The 19,747-nt window shown below is 35.4% G+C and overlaps 1 protein-coding gene across 2 annotated transcripts; it reads left to right on the top strand.

The window, feature by feature from the left end:
* Window positions 1-3,450: 3,450 nt before the first annotated feature.
* On the top strand, window positions 3,451-9,873 carry LOC116022322 (TOM1-like protein 9). Of its 2 annotated transcripts, none has more exons than XM_031262974.1 (10): window positions 3,451-3,765; window positions 4,904-5,028; window positions 5,801-5,899; window positions 6,012-6,125; window positions 6,247-6,407; window positions 6,788-6,869; window positions 7,173-7,258; window positions 7,863-8,057; window positions 8,254-8,744; window positions 8,861-9,873. In XM_031262974.1, exons 3-10 carry the CDS (start codon window positions 5,843-5,845, stop codon window positions 9,601-9,603), a joined length of 1,929 nt encoding a protein of 642 aa, XP_031118834.1. In that variant the 5' UTR covers window positions 3,451-3,765; window positions 4,904-5,028; window positions 5,801-5,842; the 3' UTR covers window positions 9,604-9,873. The 2 variants fall into 2 exon arrangements, with proteins under 2 accessions (XP_031118834.1, XP_031118833.1); XM_031262973.1 differs by having other exon boundaries at window positions 4,950-5,028.
* Window positions 9,874-19,747: the final 9,874 nt, after the last annotated feature.

Here is a 19,747-nt window from a genome sequence, read left to right on the forward strand (position 1 = left end):
CTTGTATATATTTGTTTTCAAAAGACTAGCACCTTCTTTGACTTGCATGGAGGTATTTATAGACACATTTGAATTTGTTCGTTGGAGGGAAACAAATTCGAACGTCTATTACCCAATGTGCATTGACAAATGGATAATTGCTAGGTTGCTTTAGCTAAGATTTCTAGCTGTTGCTTTACTTTTTGCGCTTGCTCCTTGCTTTTTGTTATACACATTTTGTCTTGGATTTTTAAGGAAATCTTCCTTGGAAGTGTACCTAGGACTTATTGAACCTTGGTAACATTCTTCTTCCATCTCCTGACTTTTGAGATTTTTTGCTATTCATTCAAGGAATGTCTGAATAGTTAATCCAAAAGGTAACCCTTTACTTATCAGAGTTGACATTTTGTATAAAACCTCAACAACCTTTTGGATTTGATTTCTCTAAAAGTCAATCCTTTACCTCTCAAAAGTAACTAACTATTCATTTAGTTTTACTTTCTGGTCCCTTACTTTACGGTCAATGTTAGTCCTTCCACTTTTCGACCTTTTAACTTCCGTTCTTCAAGTCTTTAGCTTTCCGGATCCTTAACTTCTTGAAGAATGACTTGTTGGAAGTTATTGTTACAACCTTCTGAGACTTAACTATCCTAAGGCTACTTTTCAAAGTTGGTTTACTTTCCGGCATTGTTTAGTAAAGTTCATTCTAAAAATTGATATTTCAGATTTACACGAAGAATTTCCTAAGTCTAGCTATCTAGAAATGAAAAATAATTTAGGGACCTAAATTTCATAAACTATTTGGTATCATCAAAATTAACCCAATGAACTTGTTCCTAACACCCTTGAAACTCTCACCTACCTCTTTATGTCATGTAGTTTTGCCTCACATATTTGGGATCTAACCATTATTGCCCCGCCGCGAAATAGTTGTAATCCTTGTTGGAGTTTGCTACCTAAGCTCTGAGTGATAGTTTAACTTACCGATTGAGCTTTGAACTTTGCTGCAAGCTTATGGGTGATCTAGAAAACCATAAATAATAGGGTGCAGAATGATAAGTTTTGGAGTGTTGATTTCACTAAAATGTAATGTGGATGCTAGGCACCTAAAATGTAATGCAATTATTTTTCTTGCTAGGTACCTAAAATATAATGTGGATGCAGTTATTTTTCGTGACAAGGGGTGCACAGGATTTTGTGCTGTTATTCAGGACTATAATGGTGTTTCTATTGCTGTACTTAATAGGGAAACACAGTATGGTTTTGATCCTACTCTCGCTAAAGCCATGGCTGTCTAGGAAGCCCTCTCCTAGCACAAGGCAAGGAATGTTAAGCATGTCATCCTTGAATTTGATAGCCTAGTTGCCTGCTTTGCTCTCAATCGCACCATTCAAAATCCCTCTTACTTAGGCTTCACTACTGATCAATGCAAACAAATTATTAATTCTTCTAGAGACATTTTGATGTTTGTAGGTCAACGAACACTGTGGCTCATGTCCTTGCTAGAGCTTCGGGTTCCCAAGCTGTCTCGGGGAATTGGGAGTCCTATCCTCCTCTTTATATTGTTGACTTGCTACATTCGTAATACATCTTGTGTTGTTTTTCAAAAAAAAGATAAAAAAAATTACTAAACTCACAATTTTAATCAAATTCACTTTCATTTTTCAACTTTTAAACAAATCCGCTTGTAATTATAAATACTAATAATATGACCTATTTTTGTGAAAGTTTGATTAAACTTTACTCATTTACATACAGAATTATTAAATATTTTGAATTAAAGGTAAAATATTTTTTTTTGAAATTTAAAATTAAAAGCAAAATAAATCTAAACTAAAGATTAAAATTAAAAATATAACTAACCAGCAAATTAAAAGTAAAATAATTTTTTGGTAAAATTAATTTCTAAATTCGTAAAAAGAAAAGTTGAACTACTAAATAAATAATTGCAATAAGGTTCAAATTGGCCACTGAACATAACCTGAAAATGCAATTAGGCTACTGAACGAAAATAAAGTGCAATTATGCCACTAAACACTCCAAATACATGCAATTTCACCAAATAGTAGGTTACCTTTCATTTCACTAGGTTACCTGCTTATGTGGATGGTGAATTGGCATTTTAAAATAATTTTTTAATAATAATAATAATGTTAAAAATACAAAATAAAATGCATGCTTCCTTGTTAAAAAAATTAATTAAAAAAAATAAAAATACAATGCCTGCTTGTTTGTTACTTTTTTAATTAAATTTTTAAATTTTTTATTATTTTTATTTTTATTTTTAAAGTTTAGTATTTTTAAATTTTTGTATATTTTTTATTTCTATTTTTCTTTTAAATTTTTATATATTTTTTATTTCTATTTTATTAATTAAATTTTTAAATATTTTTTAATACTAAACTTTAAAAATAGAAATAAAATAAATAAAAAATTTAAAAATTTAATTTAAAAAAAAAAAAACAAACAAGCAGGCATGTATTTTTAATTTTTTAATTAACTTTTTTAAACAAGGAAGCATGCATTTAATTTTTTTTATTTTTAACATTATTATTATTAAATTTTTTTAAAAAAAATGTTAATTCACCATCCACATATGCAGGTAACCTGCTATCTGGTGAAATTACATATATTTGGAGTGTTCAGTGACTTAATTGCATTTTATTTTCATTCAGTGACTTAATTGCATTTTCAAGTTACGTTCAGTGGCCAATTGGAACCTTATTACTAAATATAATTTGAAAATCTCTATGGAATTTTAAGGATAGTTTTCTACTTTTCTTTTTTTTTTTTTTGGAAGAGAAGGAAGGGCGAAGTCCCAAATAGAAAAAAACATAGAAGATTAATCTCCGCGAGCACTTGGCACACTGACCGCATCTCTCCTAACACACGTAGCAATAGCTCCAGGAGGGCAAGAGGACAACATCGAGATATCAAACCCATTGCCACAGTTCCTAGCGAGCCTATCGGCAACCTGATTTTGTTCCCGAAGAACATGGCAGCACATCGTATTCCACCTCCTCCTCATCCACGTCCGACATTCGTTAATAAGATTGGAGAGGGGACCACCACCATCAAAATTATAATTAAGATCATTGATCCAATTAACAACATTGGCAGCATCACTTTGAATGATCACCTTGCGACAACCTCTTTACCATGGACTTTGAGTCCAAGGAGAATAGCCCAAGCCTCTGCCATGTCCGCAATTTTATACTTTTCTTTAGATTCGAGAAGCTGCAAATTCAAGGGTGACGTCAGCAACCCACACTTTTTTTCCTCACCTTTTTAAAAATGAAATATCGCGCCGACCGTCCGATGAAATAGTCGGCCAAACGAACGGCATAGACGGAAGTCCACCTGAATAAGACATATGGATATACGTGTTCTCAGATGATTGGTTGCCGAAGAAAAATATATTAATGGGGCTTATTTCGGAAAAAATAAGAAATTCCATCCATCCAATAAAAAAACAAAATAATCATCACCATCACGGTAACAGAAAAGCAAGAATTTCTCTGTGCGATCACACGCACACCCGCACTAGAGAGAGAACTCGATTCGATTATTATTAAATTATTGGTTTGACGATTTGGTTATTTCCGCCGTGATCTCGCCGGAGCAGTTAGGCGGTGACAAGAGAGTTTGGTTGATCTCCGAGGGCGACTTTTCTAGGGTTTCGAAGATGGTGAATTCCATGGTTGAGAGAGCGACGAGCGACATGCTCATCGGCCCCGATTGGGCCATGAACATCGAGATCTGTGACATTTGCAATCACGACCCAGCGTATGCACCCATCTTTCTCTCGTGTCTGTGGTTTTTCAACTTTATTTTCATTGCCGCGTGTAGGTAGATATTGGGATTAGCTTGTAAATTTTGACATTTAGTTTGTTGAATCCGAGTAGTTTGAAATGAAGATTTTAACTTTTGAATATTTTAGTGCTAGTGGAATTGAAAGGACTAGTAATATGTTGAATGAATTTTGGAGTTGAATGTGGTCTTCTGGTGGAGGGTAGCTTGGTAGTTGGTACAAATAGTTTGCTCATTTTCTATACTTCATTAGCAAAGAAGCTTGATCCCAGAGCAGGATATTTTCTGTTTTCTGGTAAGATTGAGGTTCTTTGTCATGTTCATTTCTCGGAGCTGGATAGGTTCTTCCTTGAAAACTGATTCTGGGAGATTGGAATTGGTTCCTGGCTAACTTGTCCTGGAGGTTTTAGGGTTTACACTATAGAATGTTCCATGAACTGTAAGAGAGGGCATTGATTCTTTATAAGATGTGTGTAACATTTATCAATCTTTTTTTGGATTGGTAAATTCATACTTCTCAACCCAGAAAAATTATAAAATAAAATAAAATCCATTTGTTGTTCTTCTGCTCAAAAGGCAAATAGTTTGGTCTTGGCAGAGTAAGTCTATTTTCCATGTTTTAGTCACATAATTCAATTTTATGAAAATTGAAGAATACCTCACAAGTTGGCACCACCGCACCAGCTATTTTCAAATAATATATGTAATCTGGAAAAACAGAGACTAATATTACATACAATTAATATAAGATTCATTGGTAGCAGCAACTATTTTCACAGAAGTCACACAATCTGAAAATTTATGATATGATTAATAGGATTAGTATTAGTATTTTGCTTATAGATGACAATAAATAATTTTTGTGAAGAGTAAAACTGTCTCTCAAACATATAGGGACTTCAACTATTAATTAATCTATTATATCTGAAACTAGATGGTTCTGAATGAAACTGCAAGAATGCTGGATAGGTAAAATTTTCCTACTTTCTCTACATGGATTTTGTGCAGTGGCATTGATATATTCCTTACCTTGTGTTTTTGCTCTTCTTTTCTGGATTTGATGGGGGTGAGAGTTGTCTAGATTTGGTAGTTGATTAATTTGTTATTTAACCAGTTGGTTGCATTCGTTATCATTGTTTGGCTTGATGCCCACTTACCAGGCAAGCAAAGGATATTGTGAAAGGCATTAAGAAACGACTTGGCAGTAAGAATTCAAAAGTTCAGCTTCTTGCATTAACTGTAAGTGTGAGCAACTTTATGCAAATTGTAGTTCTCTCTTTATTAATTTTTTTTTAAACAGATTTTTTTACCCAATTTACCCCTTTCAACTACTGAAAGTTTTTAATGATCACTTTAAACCAAGCATGTTTTGCTTCTGAACTTATCTACTTGAAAACTGATCTGGTGCATTATTATTTTTATTATGGATGTAATTCTGGCTTTTGCCTATAGGGATGTAAATAGTGTATGATGAATCTGGTGAAAGTTTGGTGACATAAATAGATATAGGATTTATTGAATTATATATATTTTCCACAGTTCATTTTAAATTTCTGATATGTATGTGAATCTGATGTCAACTTTTTTATTTTCTTTATTTTGCTTTTGTACAGCAAATAGAGTAGGCTTCTCTAGGATAAATCTTGAGCTTTGTGGCCTTTTTCAAGAATATGAGTTTGATGTGATTTGATTCAGATATAAATTGAGCTACTTTCAGTCTGTGGATGGACCATAATTGCCAACGACTTGATTACTGTGGCCTTAAAAAAGGCTGCAGTTTCATGCATGTCTCATAATGTTATAAGAACCATTTAAAAATCTCATAATGTTATAAGAACCATTTAAAAAAACATATTCTTTATGTAATTTGTGATGAACTGTAATTAAAAAAATTCTAAAACATGTACCCTATTCTTTTTGGTAAGTCTCCCCTATGGCCTATCAGTTTGCTTTAAAAATCTGGAATTTTCTTTTGTTTTGATTTTGATTAGCTTGTTTTACAATTTTCTAGCTTCTGGAGACAATTGTGAAGAATTGTGGAGACATTGTCCATATGCATGTAGCAGAAAAAGATGTTCTTCATGAGATGGTGAAAATTGTGAAGAAGAAGGTTATATTTTGTACTCAATATTCTGGTCTTTCTTAGTTGACAATTTAGTATTACTAATAGCTTAACAAAAGTTTAAAAACAACAATACTAATATACCATTTTGCAATTGTAGCCTGACTTTCATGTCAAAGAAAAGATATTGTCCTTAATAGATACATGGCAAGAAGCTTTTGGAGGAGCAAGAGCCAGGCATCCCCAATATTTTGCTGCGTACCAGGAGTTGTTGGTAAGTTGCACAGAGAACTATCTTCTCACACCTGCTACTATATGATACATGAGTTTACATTTGAAAATAAATGCATAGAATTTATATAAATGTACTTTGACAACTTTGCTTAACCTTTCAGCGAATGGGAGCAGTGTTTCCTCAGAGGTCTGAGAGGTCTGCACCTGTTTTCACTCCACCACAATCCCATCCTTTGGCTTCTTATCCTCAAAATGTTCGTAACCCTGAATCTAGAGAAGATGCAGCTGAGACTTCAACAGAGGCTGAATTTCCAACTTTGAGGTAGCTTTCAGTTCATTATGTAGGCTGCTTACTTTCCTGTGGATTGATTTCAATTTTCTACAGTTCATTTGGGCTGGACCGCTGGAGTAGATTTTAATTTTCTCCCCCTTTCCCCTTTTCACTGTCTTATTTTGCTTCTAGAAGGTAACCAATTATACAGAACATCGTAATCCCTTGTGTTTTGGTTGTTGGGCTGTTTTTTTTTTTTTTTTTTGGGTGGGAGGTGTTAGAGTGTTACAATGAAAAGAATTCTCCCCCTTTTGCTGTGAGTTTCAACTAAGGACTCTATTACCCAGCCAAAAATCCTTTTTCACTAGATGTTATGACGTCGATAGTAATTTATTTGTTTTATTTCTTACATTTTCACTTTGTGTTGCTAGCTTGTCAGAAATCCAGAATGCACGTGGTATCATGGATGTTCTTGCAGAAATGCTTAATGCACTAGATCCCGGTAACAAAGAGGTATTATTCTTATTAATGTTACTATTATAGAGGGTCTGGTTTAACACTGGTGCTGATGTGCTGCCTCTGCTTTCATAAAGTCAGCTATTTCTGATATTATCATCATGAAGTAGTTTATGTCAGATTAGCAATTGGCTATAATGCTCATAGTTGGGTGCTGAGCATCTGTAATTGAACTTATTCCAGTTCTCCACTAATGGGATGTTTTCCAACTTGATTGGTTTCTACAAATATTGCCTCTGTTTTTACACTGAAAGAAGTAAAAGAACTTATCTCTGCATCTTGAACATTCTTGATTGACAGGGGCTCAAGCAAGAGGTTATTGTTGATCTGGTGGAACAATGTCGTACATACAAGCAAAGAGTTGTTCACCTTGTAAACTCAACTTCGTAAGGCTCCACATAACTTAATCACTTTCAATACATCATTTCTTAATATCATGAATTGATTGCTAAATTTTTAATTTTGATTATTTTTTTTTTGTGGAGTAGAAAAAGAAAATTTATTGTCAATAATGTGCCATTTTGTAAAGTTCTATGTTGCTCACAGTTGAGATAACTATTAACTTACATCTGAAGTTTTCTAGGATTTGAAAAATTTTTAATCTGGATTTTAGTTGCATCTATGTGTGCAGTAATTATCAGTAAAGGAGTCGGTGGGAAGCCATGATGAAAGTCTCTTTGTGGTCGTCGTTCATTTTCTTTCCTAGTTATTCACACTCAAAATCTTAATTAATTATAGTTACTGTTCCAGCAGGGTAGAACGTTTCCATAAAAGTAATTAAATAAGTAGCCATCTCCACTACAATTATACCTGTGAGGTTGTCTTTGGCTAAAAGGAACAGATATTGATAAAGTCCTTTTATCTCACATTGTCATTAAATAATATAGCAGTCTCCACTGCAAGTTGTCCTTGCTTTCTGTCTTCTGATTTGTTCTCAAACTGTGCTACTGACCAGCAAATTCCTTTGTGACTTAAATTTACTTCATGCAGGGATGAATCGCTTTTATGTCAAGGACTAACACTAAATGATGACTTGCAACGTGTCCTTGCCAAACATGAAGCCATTGCATCCGGAGCTTCTCCTGCTCAAGCAGATAAATTAAAACAACCTGAACCTGCTAAAGGGCTCCTGAATGTTGATGCTCCTCTTATTGATACTGGAGACAACAAGCAGACTGACCAAGGGTAAATAAGTTATCTTTAGCCATTGTCTTTATTGTTGGATAATTACAGAAATTTGCTTCTGTGAAAGTTGCTTTGTGAATATTGAATATTAATTTGTATTCCCTCAGAACCTTAACACCAACAAAAAATTCTTTTGCAAATTCCTTGCCCTCTAAGTTGATTACTTAATGATTTTTGATTTCCATCTTTTTTACAGTTCTACATCAAGTGCTAGTTTGGGGGCACAGTTGCTACTTCCTGCTCCTCCATCAGCTAATGGTCAATCTATAACTCCGACAAAATCTGGTCCTAAGATGGATCTTTTGAGTGGAGATGACTTTGGTTCACCCGCAGCAGAGAATTCATTAGCACTTGTTCCCGTTGGTGTGGTAGAAGCTCAGCCTGCTAATCAAGTTCCTCAACAGAATGCCCTTGTTCTTGTGGATATGTTTTCAGAAACCTCTAATCCTCAGTCTACATATACAGTTGGCCAAACACACCCCTCATCCTCTCAATTTCCTCAGCAACAGAACTTTCAATCCCCACAGCAATCTTTTTACACTAATGGAACTGCATCTGGAACAATGTTACCGCAACAAGAACAGTCTCCATACCTGCAAGGGTCTAATGCTGCTTGGAATGGCCAGATGACCCAGCAGCCGCAGCCGCAGCCGCAGCCACAGCCACAGCAGCCATCTCCAGTTTATGGTGCACTTCTTTTTATGTTTTAATGGTTCCATTCAATAGGCAGTTCTTGAAATCCATCTATTTAAGCATTTTGCGTCCCTGTCTAATCTTTAAAATGCTGCTCAATTCCTGGGCAGGTGCTGAAACGACTGGTGCACTCCCCCCTCCTCCCTGGGAAGCGGAGGCAACGAATGACGGTGAAATGAGTGGCAGTCCACTTACACAAACAGTTCAAAATAATCAGGCTTTTGGAGGTAGTCCTCATGCTCTACCAACGCAAAACAATCAATTTGTTGGTAGTAGTCCACAAGCATTACAAATGCAAAACAATCAGTTGGGAGGTAGTCCAACAATACAAAATACTCAGTTGGGCAGTAGTCTACAACCTACTGTACCAATGCAAAATGCTTATGGTTTCCAATCTTATGGCAAAGAGCAAGTTGGTGGTATGTATGCTCAGCCCATGACTGGTGCCAATCCTGTCATGAATAGCCACGGTATGCAAAGCAATCAGATGGCAGGTTTTCATCCTCAGCCAATTCAAGGTGGGCAATCAATGGGTATGTTTCCACAACAAATGCCATCTGGCCAAATGGCTTATATGTATCCACAGCAAATGTATAGCAACCAAATGACTGGGTATGGATATGGCTATGGTTATGGTCAGCAACAAAATAGTCAGTTCCTTGAACAAAGAATGTCCGGGTTATCTGTCAGGGATGATGGCGTCCTTAAGAGTTCGTCCTATCAACTTTCTACTCCGTCGTATGTGCCATCTGGGAAACCCTCAAAGCCAGAAGACAAACTATTTGGAGACCTTGTTGACATATCCAAATTTAAACCCGCAAAAGGTCCTTCTGGCAGAGCTGGGAGCATGTGACAGTGACACCTTCTGTATGCAGTACTCTTTTTCAACCTTTTCTTATTGTAACCTGATCAAAGATTCCTTTTTTTGTTTTTTGAAATATTTGGTCATGCTTATTTTTGTTTTTATACATTGTTTATTTTTACTCTATATGAGGTTGCTTTTTCTCATTGATTGTACATTTGCTATAGAGTAGAGAAATGAGATTCCCAAGGGTGAAAAAATGTTTAAAAGACCTCTGTTTGCTAGCTTTGATTGATATATGGAAGGTTTTTCTTTATAATAGCCGATGTGTGTTAAGTGATTGTAATTCAATTTTATTTTAAAAGAAATATTCCGTTGATAATTGTTTTAACTTGTCAGTATTTTTACAATTATACAATCCCATAAGCTTTTAATGGGGAGCAATTTATTTTTAGAGTTTTTACATAGTATTTTGCTTTACTTTCAAATTGAAACTAATTATGTAGTTTGGGCATGATTGTTCAAAGACGCCAAAAGGAGACATTTTTCATGGGAAAGGTTTTTCTAAAAGTGGAGGAAAATGTTGTTTTATGTTGTGTGATTGGATGGAAAACATTTTCCATTGGAAAATGATTTTTTTGTAAAGGGGTGAGATTTTGTTTTTTCGCAAGCTTGGCAAAAAAAAAAAAAATATGACGGGAACATTTTACCATTATAAAAGTTTTTTAATTACATAAACACCTATTTATTCCTTCATTTTTTAAAGACATATTAATCTTTATATTCATTATCTTACGTTTCTAAATCAAACCAAAGAATGAAATCTATATTCTCAATAATTTCTTTTTCACCAACCAAACAATGGAATTCATTTTCTTAGAATTTATTTTCTATAAAATTTTAATTCCATTTCACTTCAAATATTTTTCAACGAACCAAATGCGGAAAAGAGAAACCTTTAACCCAAAAATATCCATAAAAAGACTTCACTTATGAAAATCTTATAAAATTATATAAGGGAACGTTTGCGATATACTTTTAGTAGTAGAGATTGTAATATCACTAAAATGCAATTACGCTTTCCCCTATATTTTAGAACCAATGGTCATTCCAGAACGATGATTAGGGTGAGTTTTGAATCTTGTCCTAGGCACTAATTTTTACTTGATCCAATTAACCTCATTAAAATACAAAGTAAAGACAAAATTAGACCCTTAGATATGATGAGTTGGACAGACGAGAGGTAGGCAGCTCAAGTACATAAAAGAAATTGATTTATAAAGCCAAAGGGTAGTTATGGAAAATCAACCCCTCAAACAATGGATTATATTTGGAATTATATTTCCCCCATAATTAAGGTAGTGTTAGTATGTTAGGAGTAGACTACGCTTTTTGTCCGTGCATAGCCCTGCCAAACTCGGAATTCGCGCAAAGGCAAGAAGACATAGATATGTTTGCCAACGAAACACGTAAAATTTAAATATATAAATATGCGGTGTCAACGAATATATTTATGACCTTGGGGTCAGTGTGCCAAACGCATTATATCACTGTGAGCAATAGCAAAAAGGTAAACAGAGTCACAAAATAATTAAAGACAAGTGCATTTAATCTTACTGCTGAAATTGGAATCTGTTATGCGAAAAGAATAGTTATAAGGGTGCTGGGTTTACACATTGTGTGCATTCTGGAGTTTTAGTGTGTGCACAAATTAACTGTCATTGTTTACATTGCAGATATAGGCTAGTATTTGTCTCGCTTGCTGGGGTTAATAATCATAAGAGATGGATAACATTCGGAATAGGGCTGATTGCAAAAGAGGATGTGGATTCGTATGAGTGGCTATATTAGGCCCAACAAAACCTGGAGAAATAGGCATTAAAGCTCCCAAGATGGCGAACAACAAAAGGCATGGGAAGAGACTGAAGAGCAAGAAGGAGAAAGCAACGGAGAAGAAGAAGAAAAAGGCAAGGGCGTGCGCTACATGTGACGACGTGGGGCATGACAGCAGGAATTGTGCAGACAAAATGTATGCATCTGATGATTAATAGCCCATAGTTTGAAGAGGATAGAAGGAAAATATATATTTTAAAATTGTAATAAAGAACTATTGAAATGGTAGTTAACTATTGAATTTAGTAAGTGAATAAACTGGTAATGACATTTGCAGCACTGGAAATTAAAGGTGGTAACGTCTAGTACTGTTATTGAAGTATTGTTTACTTTGCAATGCATATGGATGCACACACCCAAGAGCACACCTCCATGTGGATATTGAACCGGCTCAATAGTTACAGCACACAACTGTAACCGCGTGTGCACATACATGTTACCAAAATATGGGCAGTTAGGAATATATGTGTTCGCGAAAATGCACAGACTAGTTAGTACACTGGCAAGTGCACATTCATGTTACTACAATATGGTGGGTGGGGTGGTTATGAAAAGATGTGGAAGGTAAATGCACACACTCGGGAGCGTATGTGCACACACATAGAACCCCGTGCACACTGGTATAGAAACATGTGCACAGACAAAGTAGGTGACCGAAATACCATCAGAGTCCTTGATTAATTGTTAAGACTTAGAAGACTCCTTTCTTAAGAAGGGGGTGTGATCTAAAAAAATATGGTGATGATTGGAATAGTAACATAGTAGTACTATACAAAATATTAGTGTGTGCATATTCATGGGCATTAAAAAAATCCACAAAAAAACATGGAACGAAAAAGATGGATTAAAGTACACAGACTATAAAGCCATTTCATCTTAAACCTTAATTATGAAATTCATTATACAAAAAAAAAAAAAAAAAGAAGCAAAAAACCCATTCTAGGCCTACGTATAATTAAAAATGGGCAAACAATAAAGTAAAGCGCGTGCACACAATCACCTCACATGACCTAGATAGATAACAACAGTTATTCGAATAAAGGAGAAGCTACAAATGGACAAAACAACACAACAGGAAGCACAAGTCTAAGAAGACGGGAGAGGAACATTGATATACTGGTACACCCGGCTTAAATTACTGGATTTATGTCCATTGAACCCTGAAATTGCTAGCTTCTTCGCGTAATGAAGCCTTAATTAGCTTGTGCAGCTTAGCTGTTTCACCCTTGACAAGGTCGCATTCCCACTTAGACACCCTCTGGCCAACATATGTCTCAATGTGACACATGAGATAAATCTCACAGTCAGTTTTAGTCTTCGAATCACGCCAAAACATTTGCATCCTTTTACTATCCACACAAGCACAAATCGTTGAGTACTTAGGACTACTCACTCGGAAAAACTCAAATAGCATGTCTTCCTACAAACATAAAATTAAGAAGGGTTTAAATTAAAAATTAAAAATAATAAAAAAAAATCCAAATGGGGAGGATGAACGAGATAAAAGAAAGCAATTAAAATGGACATAATGTAATAGCCACATACAACGCAAGGCCCCCTGAATTTATTATAAAAAAAAACTACGATTCAAAACTCACCCAGAGAGCACACACCCATACCAGCCCATGCACACGCGTACTCGTATATAACTTACCATCAAAGTTCAAACCCAGAGAGCACACATCCATACCAGCCCATGCACAGATGTACTCGTATGTCTCCGACCATCAAAGTTCAAACCCAGAGAACACACACCCATACCAACCTATGCACACATGTACTCAATCAAAGTAGGCCGATAAAATAAAAAAACTGAAGATTGAGCATGGCAAAAACAGGAACACAACCATATCGCCAATGCATACCTCAATGGATATGATGCACAATATTTGAACAGAGTCAATCCTTATAATGCACACACTAAATCTCACAAACGCAGACACATGCTAAACACATCAAACGAGCATCGGTAACACATAGAGCACGACCCCCCAAAGTTTTTTAAAATGTAAAAAACGATCAAACCAAACAGGAGAGCACACGCCCATGCCAAACCCCACACACAACAACCCCAAAGGCAACAATATCTACTATACTAATAAGAGCCAAAGCAAGTTAGGCCTATAATGGGTAGAAAAAATGATAGTCAAATTATTAAATCAAATGGATGGTTCAGATTGTTTAGATTTATATTTTTACTTGAGATTTCTTAATTTATCCTTAATTATATGATTATCCGTTAAGTTTTCCGTTAAATATTATCTTTTCCGTTAATATTCCGTTTAACTTTTAACTTACCCATCAATTTCTATAAGTAAGGTTTTAAGTTCGAACCTCATCCCACTCAAAGTTGGCATAATTGTTGAACTTAGAGTATTTTTTTTTTTTTTTTGGATAATGTTGAACTTAGAGTATATTATTCAAAAATAAGTAACCTACTCTATTACTTTTATGAAATTAAATAAGTTAGTAGTTACAACAAAAAAAAAATTAATAAATATGCATTTCTTTAATTTATGATTCGATGTCTACAATGTCTTTATTCAAAAAAAAATATTCATTATCAAAATATTAAAATAGATATAATTTCATTAGTTATATTATCGATATTTTCTACAATACAAAAATTCATTACTTTCAAATTTATTAATTAATTATATTCACTACATTGTTCATTGTTTTTTTACACTATCTTGTAATTAAATATCAAAGTTATACTAAAAAATAATGTTATATATTTATTTACCAAGTATTATGTTAATAACATGGAAAAAATTAAAAAAAAAAACAGTTTGAAGCCAATCATATTAACCAGGAGGATTTGTTGACAAAGAAGACATTCAAATAACCCAACAAATTGATTTAAAACTTATTATTAAAAATGTCAATGTAGGGCAATAAAATATTGTGACACACTTAATGCATTGAAAAGAAGCACTATACTCATTCATACTAATTTCAAAAATATAAACTTCAAAATAAACATGTGCAAAATGGATGTAGAAACTATTGATAAAACTAGACATATTGCAACATCAGTATTCGGACTACCTGCAAATCTATTGTTGTTACTATCAAGTAAACAAGTTATTAAACTAGAACGAAATGTACTACTCATTAACCTTCTACAAATATAATAAATATCAATATTTTGTTCAATACTTTCACATGAGAATGTACGACACACAACTTACAGCACATGAAACATGTAGGGGGAAAAACTACTCTAATATAATCTTCCATTGATATAGTTTAAAGTACTTATTTAAAAATAAACATTGCGCATTATCCCAATCGCGCAATGCGCGTGAAAAACTAGTTGAGAATAAAAGAAAAGACACACCAAAAAAGGATTGTGCAACCTGCCTACCCTACACAGAATAACAATGTGAATATGAAAGGGAACTACTTAAGCGCAGGTAGAATAACAACACTATGCACACAACAAATTCACAATCACACACCTATGGGAACTAACCCAATCCAACAATACAACATCCATTGTACGCACAGTAACTCCACAACGCACACAGCAGAATCAAAAACACCACAAACACCAAAGTAACAAAAAAAAACAAAAAACCAGCACACTGCAATATGAATATGAGAGGAAAATTTTTTTAGGGGTGCATATGAGTATAGCATCACCCTAATTTAAATCCAACTCTCTTCAACATCCTTATTAAAAAAAAATACACAAATTTGACTTCAATTGCGGCATCCATTGCATCTTTAGATGGAAAACAAATTATGGCAAAAACATTTATTTGGATTAAACTTGATAATCATGTAGAATATATGGCTGAATTTATATACAATACAAAATACGAAACAAAAAGGAACCAACAAATAATCCCTAATCAAAATCGTAAACCACACCCCACCCCATACCCAAATTGATGAATTGGGATTTTTACAAAAATGGCCAGCAACCCAATGTAAAACCGTAAAACTAACAAAATTAAGGGAAAAGACAATATTGATCACCAAAACAATGAACTGTAACCAGGATCAGAAGCCGATTAAAAAAAATCCTAGCCATACGAATCCATGCAAGAAACCCAGTAACCCAACCACACCGCCCCCTAGAGATTTAGCCTAAGATGGCAAGAAACACCCATAACCTCAAAAGAAAATGACCTCACCATCCAAGAACGCTAAAAACAACGTAAAAATGCTAAAAGTTTGAAAAAGAAATACCTCGACCGACACCCCTAGTAGGTGGTCCCCGACGCTTGGCTCGATTGCGGTCCCCACCGGCGACCATTGGTATGTGGAGAACAACGAGGAAAACGACAAAGAGAATATCGAACCAAACACCCCAACCTGCGAGTGAAGCGAGAACCGAACCGGTGGAAATCTAACACTACAGGTGCGTGTGAACTGCCCCTAGAATAGCATTAGATTTCTTTTCAGTAAAAAGCCAAAATTACCCCCTTCAAAAATAAAATCACCCGCCCATAAAAAAGACATCATCCGACCCAATCACAAAATCCAACCATCCAAATCAAACATCTGACGGTGCTCTACAGTCCACACGTTTGTATTTTAATGGGTGTTTTTACCTGAATGTAATTATATATATATATATATATAGAGAGAGAGAGAGAGAGAGAGAGAGAGAGAGGAAACAGATTAAGTGAAAACCACATGCCTAGGAGAGAAATGAGAATCCATCTGTAACACCCCACTTTTTCCACTTAAGAAAATACTGAAAATTTTTCCTTTTTAATTACAAATAACTTTTACAATAGCGGAAGCTTTACAATAAATAGGAAAGAGGGGCGTTATGCCACGTTCAAGTATCTCATACTCAAACGCACAGGCTAAAACTACTTAACTAAAAACCATCAAAATTCTTACTAATACAATGATTGATTTCTATAGTATAAAAATCATTACAATGATTCGCTCTCATGCTCAATGCCATGCAATCCAAACCTGCAAAAACTAAAGAGGGGAAAAACAGTATCAACACGACGGCTGGTAAGACTTACTCCACCCCGTAAAATCTTTTGCACATAGCACATAGGAGCATATAATTTCCACATAACAATTTTAACCCCTTAGAATATTATTTTATCTCATAACATACAAATTATCTTTAACCAATTAGATATATAATTTGAGAAATCACACATCCAAATATATATCATAATATCTATAAAATTCTATATGGGATCAAAGGATTGCCTATCCATTATTCACAATCCTTCAATGACTATTTCCTCAAAATTCACCATATATCCTTTACCTCATCATTTCCAAATAACCATTTCCTCAGGGTTTCACATTATCATCAATATTCAAAAGAATTCCTTAGCTCATAAAATATCCACCAATGATGATATTTAATTCCTCAAAATAATCACCATAAGAGAATTTCCCAAACATTCAAAATAATCATTATAGAAAGAATTCCAAAGAGAGTATTCCAATCTCTCAAATATCCTCTTTTCAAAAGAGAAAATCTTACAATAGTACATATTGCATTTCTCAAAATCATCCACACTTGATATATATAATGTCAAGGAGAAATGGGTACCAAATGAATAATTTTTCAAGTTCTCAAAAATAAATTTTCATAAACAGGGAGTTTTTCCGGCTCCCTAGTGAGACAACTTTTACGTCACTGCTCACTCCTCAAAATAACAGGGAAGTTATAAAACCCCATAGTGAGTCAGTTTTTACATCACTGCTCACTCCTCAAGATAAAAATATCAAATGGCACCATCCCCATGACAATATATATATATATATATATATATATATATATATATATATATATATATATATATATAATATATATATATATATATATATATAATATATTATATATATTATATACTATATATACTATAACTTTATCCTTCAAAATTCACCTCTTATATCAAAAGTCTTATACCAAAGTGACACATTCCACTTCAAACCTATATCTATAACCTTTGAACCAATTAGCTTGCCGTAGCAAATATTACACCAAATACAATATACAAATATTTTTACCTAATTATTAGATCAATTATGATTTCACACTTACAGGTTCTATAATCTTCCCATTATTATTCAAATTTAGTTATACCATAACATCAAATCAAGAATTACTACGTGCCTTTGTAATTTACATGGTGATGGTAATAATGTGTTTACCGGTATATTATTTGAGTATTTGAATGTTTGAATACAGTATTGAGCGTAGAGCTCAGTGTACAAGTGAATTCAGTCTGTATTGTCTAGTAAGTCGTGTCCCCTCACTATGTGGTTGTGAGTCCTTTTATTCCTTTCAGCTCAGTAACGAGCATTGATGAAGAGTTGAACGTTGGACATCAATACCTAAGGTGTTGAATGCTGAGGAGCTGAACGTCGGTCATCAATGCCGAGGAGCTGAACGTTGGCCATCAATGCTGAGGAGTTGGACCGTTGCGCATTGATGCCGAGGAGTGAGGTGTCTTGGTAGTTTGAACGGCAACTGTCTGGTTATGACAACGGTTCCGGGTCGGGTACCCAATTACCTTGTCACCAGCCCCCCACTCCCTAGCTAGCGAGAAGGCTGAGGTAGTTAGGGAGTATCAGCCGGTGTTTGAATGGATCGGCCTTGGAACTTGTGAAAGATTGGTATGTTGAATTCTGGAAGAAATTTTACCGGAAGGAAACTTCACATATTTGTGGAATATTTCCTAATTTCCCCTGCGATTTTGTTTCCTTGTATGGGCCGGCGCGTATGTATATAAGACCCTCTCAGAATCTGTGTCTTTCACCCCTCCTCATTACGTTAGCTCAGCTGGTTCATCATGAGTCCAAAGAGAGCAAGTGCTGCTGAAACAAGTGCGGGACGAAGAGGCGCCGATCATTCCGTTTGATGGAGCTGGACAGACGTGAGAAGTTGAAGCAGAGGAAGGAGCGGGGCACGAAGTTGGGGATACCGTTGAGGATCCACTAACCCTTCCGTCAGATGGGGAAGAAGAGAAGGATGCCGTGAAGCAACCGAAACAAGTTCCCGTGGAAGAAGTATGGCCATCGTCCCTTGTGCCTGATGATGAGCTCCTTTGCAGTGGAGTATCCCAAGTCAAGTCCTCGAAGACCTAGATGCTTGAGTAGGAGTTAGTAGTTTGAAGTGTAATAGGCGTGATGACATTTATTGGAATAAAACGTTTACTTCAAACTAGTTTTGTGCCGTTTTTTTTTTTTTTTTTTTTGTCACCTTCGCACTGGGCCCGGTTTCTCCTCGCACTCGACCTCGGCATTGGCCGAGGTTCACTCCATAATAATTCAAGATACGAACTATCACAGCATACTTAGAAGTCTTAAAAATCTTGAAAAAATATGCCAAGATTGTTTTCAGGAAATCCCATTGATACTAGGAATATTAGTTTCCTTATACAAAACCCTAGGTTTTGTATAAAACCCTTCTTTTTTCTTTTGTAATCAACCCTTCTTTTCTTTCGTACCGATTGCATTCTTGCTTCCATCTATCCTGGTAAGTTCAATGTTTTTTTTTTTTTTTACGCACCCACCTCGGCATGTGACTTCGGCACGGGGCCGAGGTCGCATGACCTCGGCGCTGGCCGAAGTCACGCTACGGTCACGCGGCCCGTGACTTCGCGCTGGCCGAGGTCACGGTACGTAACCGTGTTTTTTTTTTTTTTTTTTTTTTTTTAGTCAAGGCTATGCTTGTTTGAACTGACAAGTTTGTTTGTTTTCGTTTTCTTTCTGTTGTGCTGATAGGTTGGTGATCGTGCCTACCAATAACCAGGTTAGTTCCTCTATTATGGATTCGAATTCAAATTCGTGCACGGAGTCTTCTGACAATGAATCTTCATCTTATGATGGTGAAGATACATTGACCTATGGTGGTGACACCGAGGCATTGGCCCATGGTGATGACCCCGAAGACACCTCCTCTCTGTCTTCCTCTCCTTCCGAAGAAGACACCGTAGATCTCGATCCTCCTGCCCCTTCTGTTAGTCGTAAAAGGAAGAGGCGCCAGATCTCGTATTCCCCCATAGATAGTTCACTTATCGAGAATACCTATCGCTGTCTAAAACCTGGCGATGTAGAAGATATCCAAGGTCTAGTGTGTGGGAATGTTAGAATTGTCATCCTGGGCATGATGTTAGCATCATGGACCCCCAGGCCCTCCTTTTTGGTGTTCACCTGTTGTCCGTGCAGGTAGGACTTAGTTCCCCTTCACCCTTTCCTGATCGAGTTTCTGAATTTTATGAAATAGCCCCAGGTCAGCTTGCCCCAAACGGTCACCAGGTTATCGCAGGATTTCTTTCTGGTGTCGCCAAAAACGGATGAA

The sequence above is a fragment of the Ipomoea triloba genome, chromosome 6 (genome assembly GCF_003576645.1).
Source record: "Ipomoea triloba cultivar NCNSP0323 chromosome 6, ASM357664v1".
NCBI lineage: Eukaryota > Viridiplantae > Streptophyta > Magnoliopsida > Solanales > Convolvulaceae > Ipomoea > Ipomoea triloba.

Excerpts from the sequence above, each read along its gene's own strand:
- LOC116022322 (XM_031262973.1), top strand. The coding sequence starts at position 3,665 with ATGGTGAATTCCATGGTTGAGAGAGCGACGAGCGACATGCTCATCGGC. Across the intron at positions 3,766-4,949 it reads ATTTGCAATCACGACCCAGC|GCAAGCAAAGGATATTGTGA; the intron begins GTATGCACCCAT and ends CCCACTTACCAG. Across the intron at positions 7,259-7,862 it reads CACCTTGTAAACTCAACTTC|GGATGAATCGCTTTTATGTC; the intron begins GTAAGGCTCCAC and ends TACTTCATGCAG.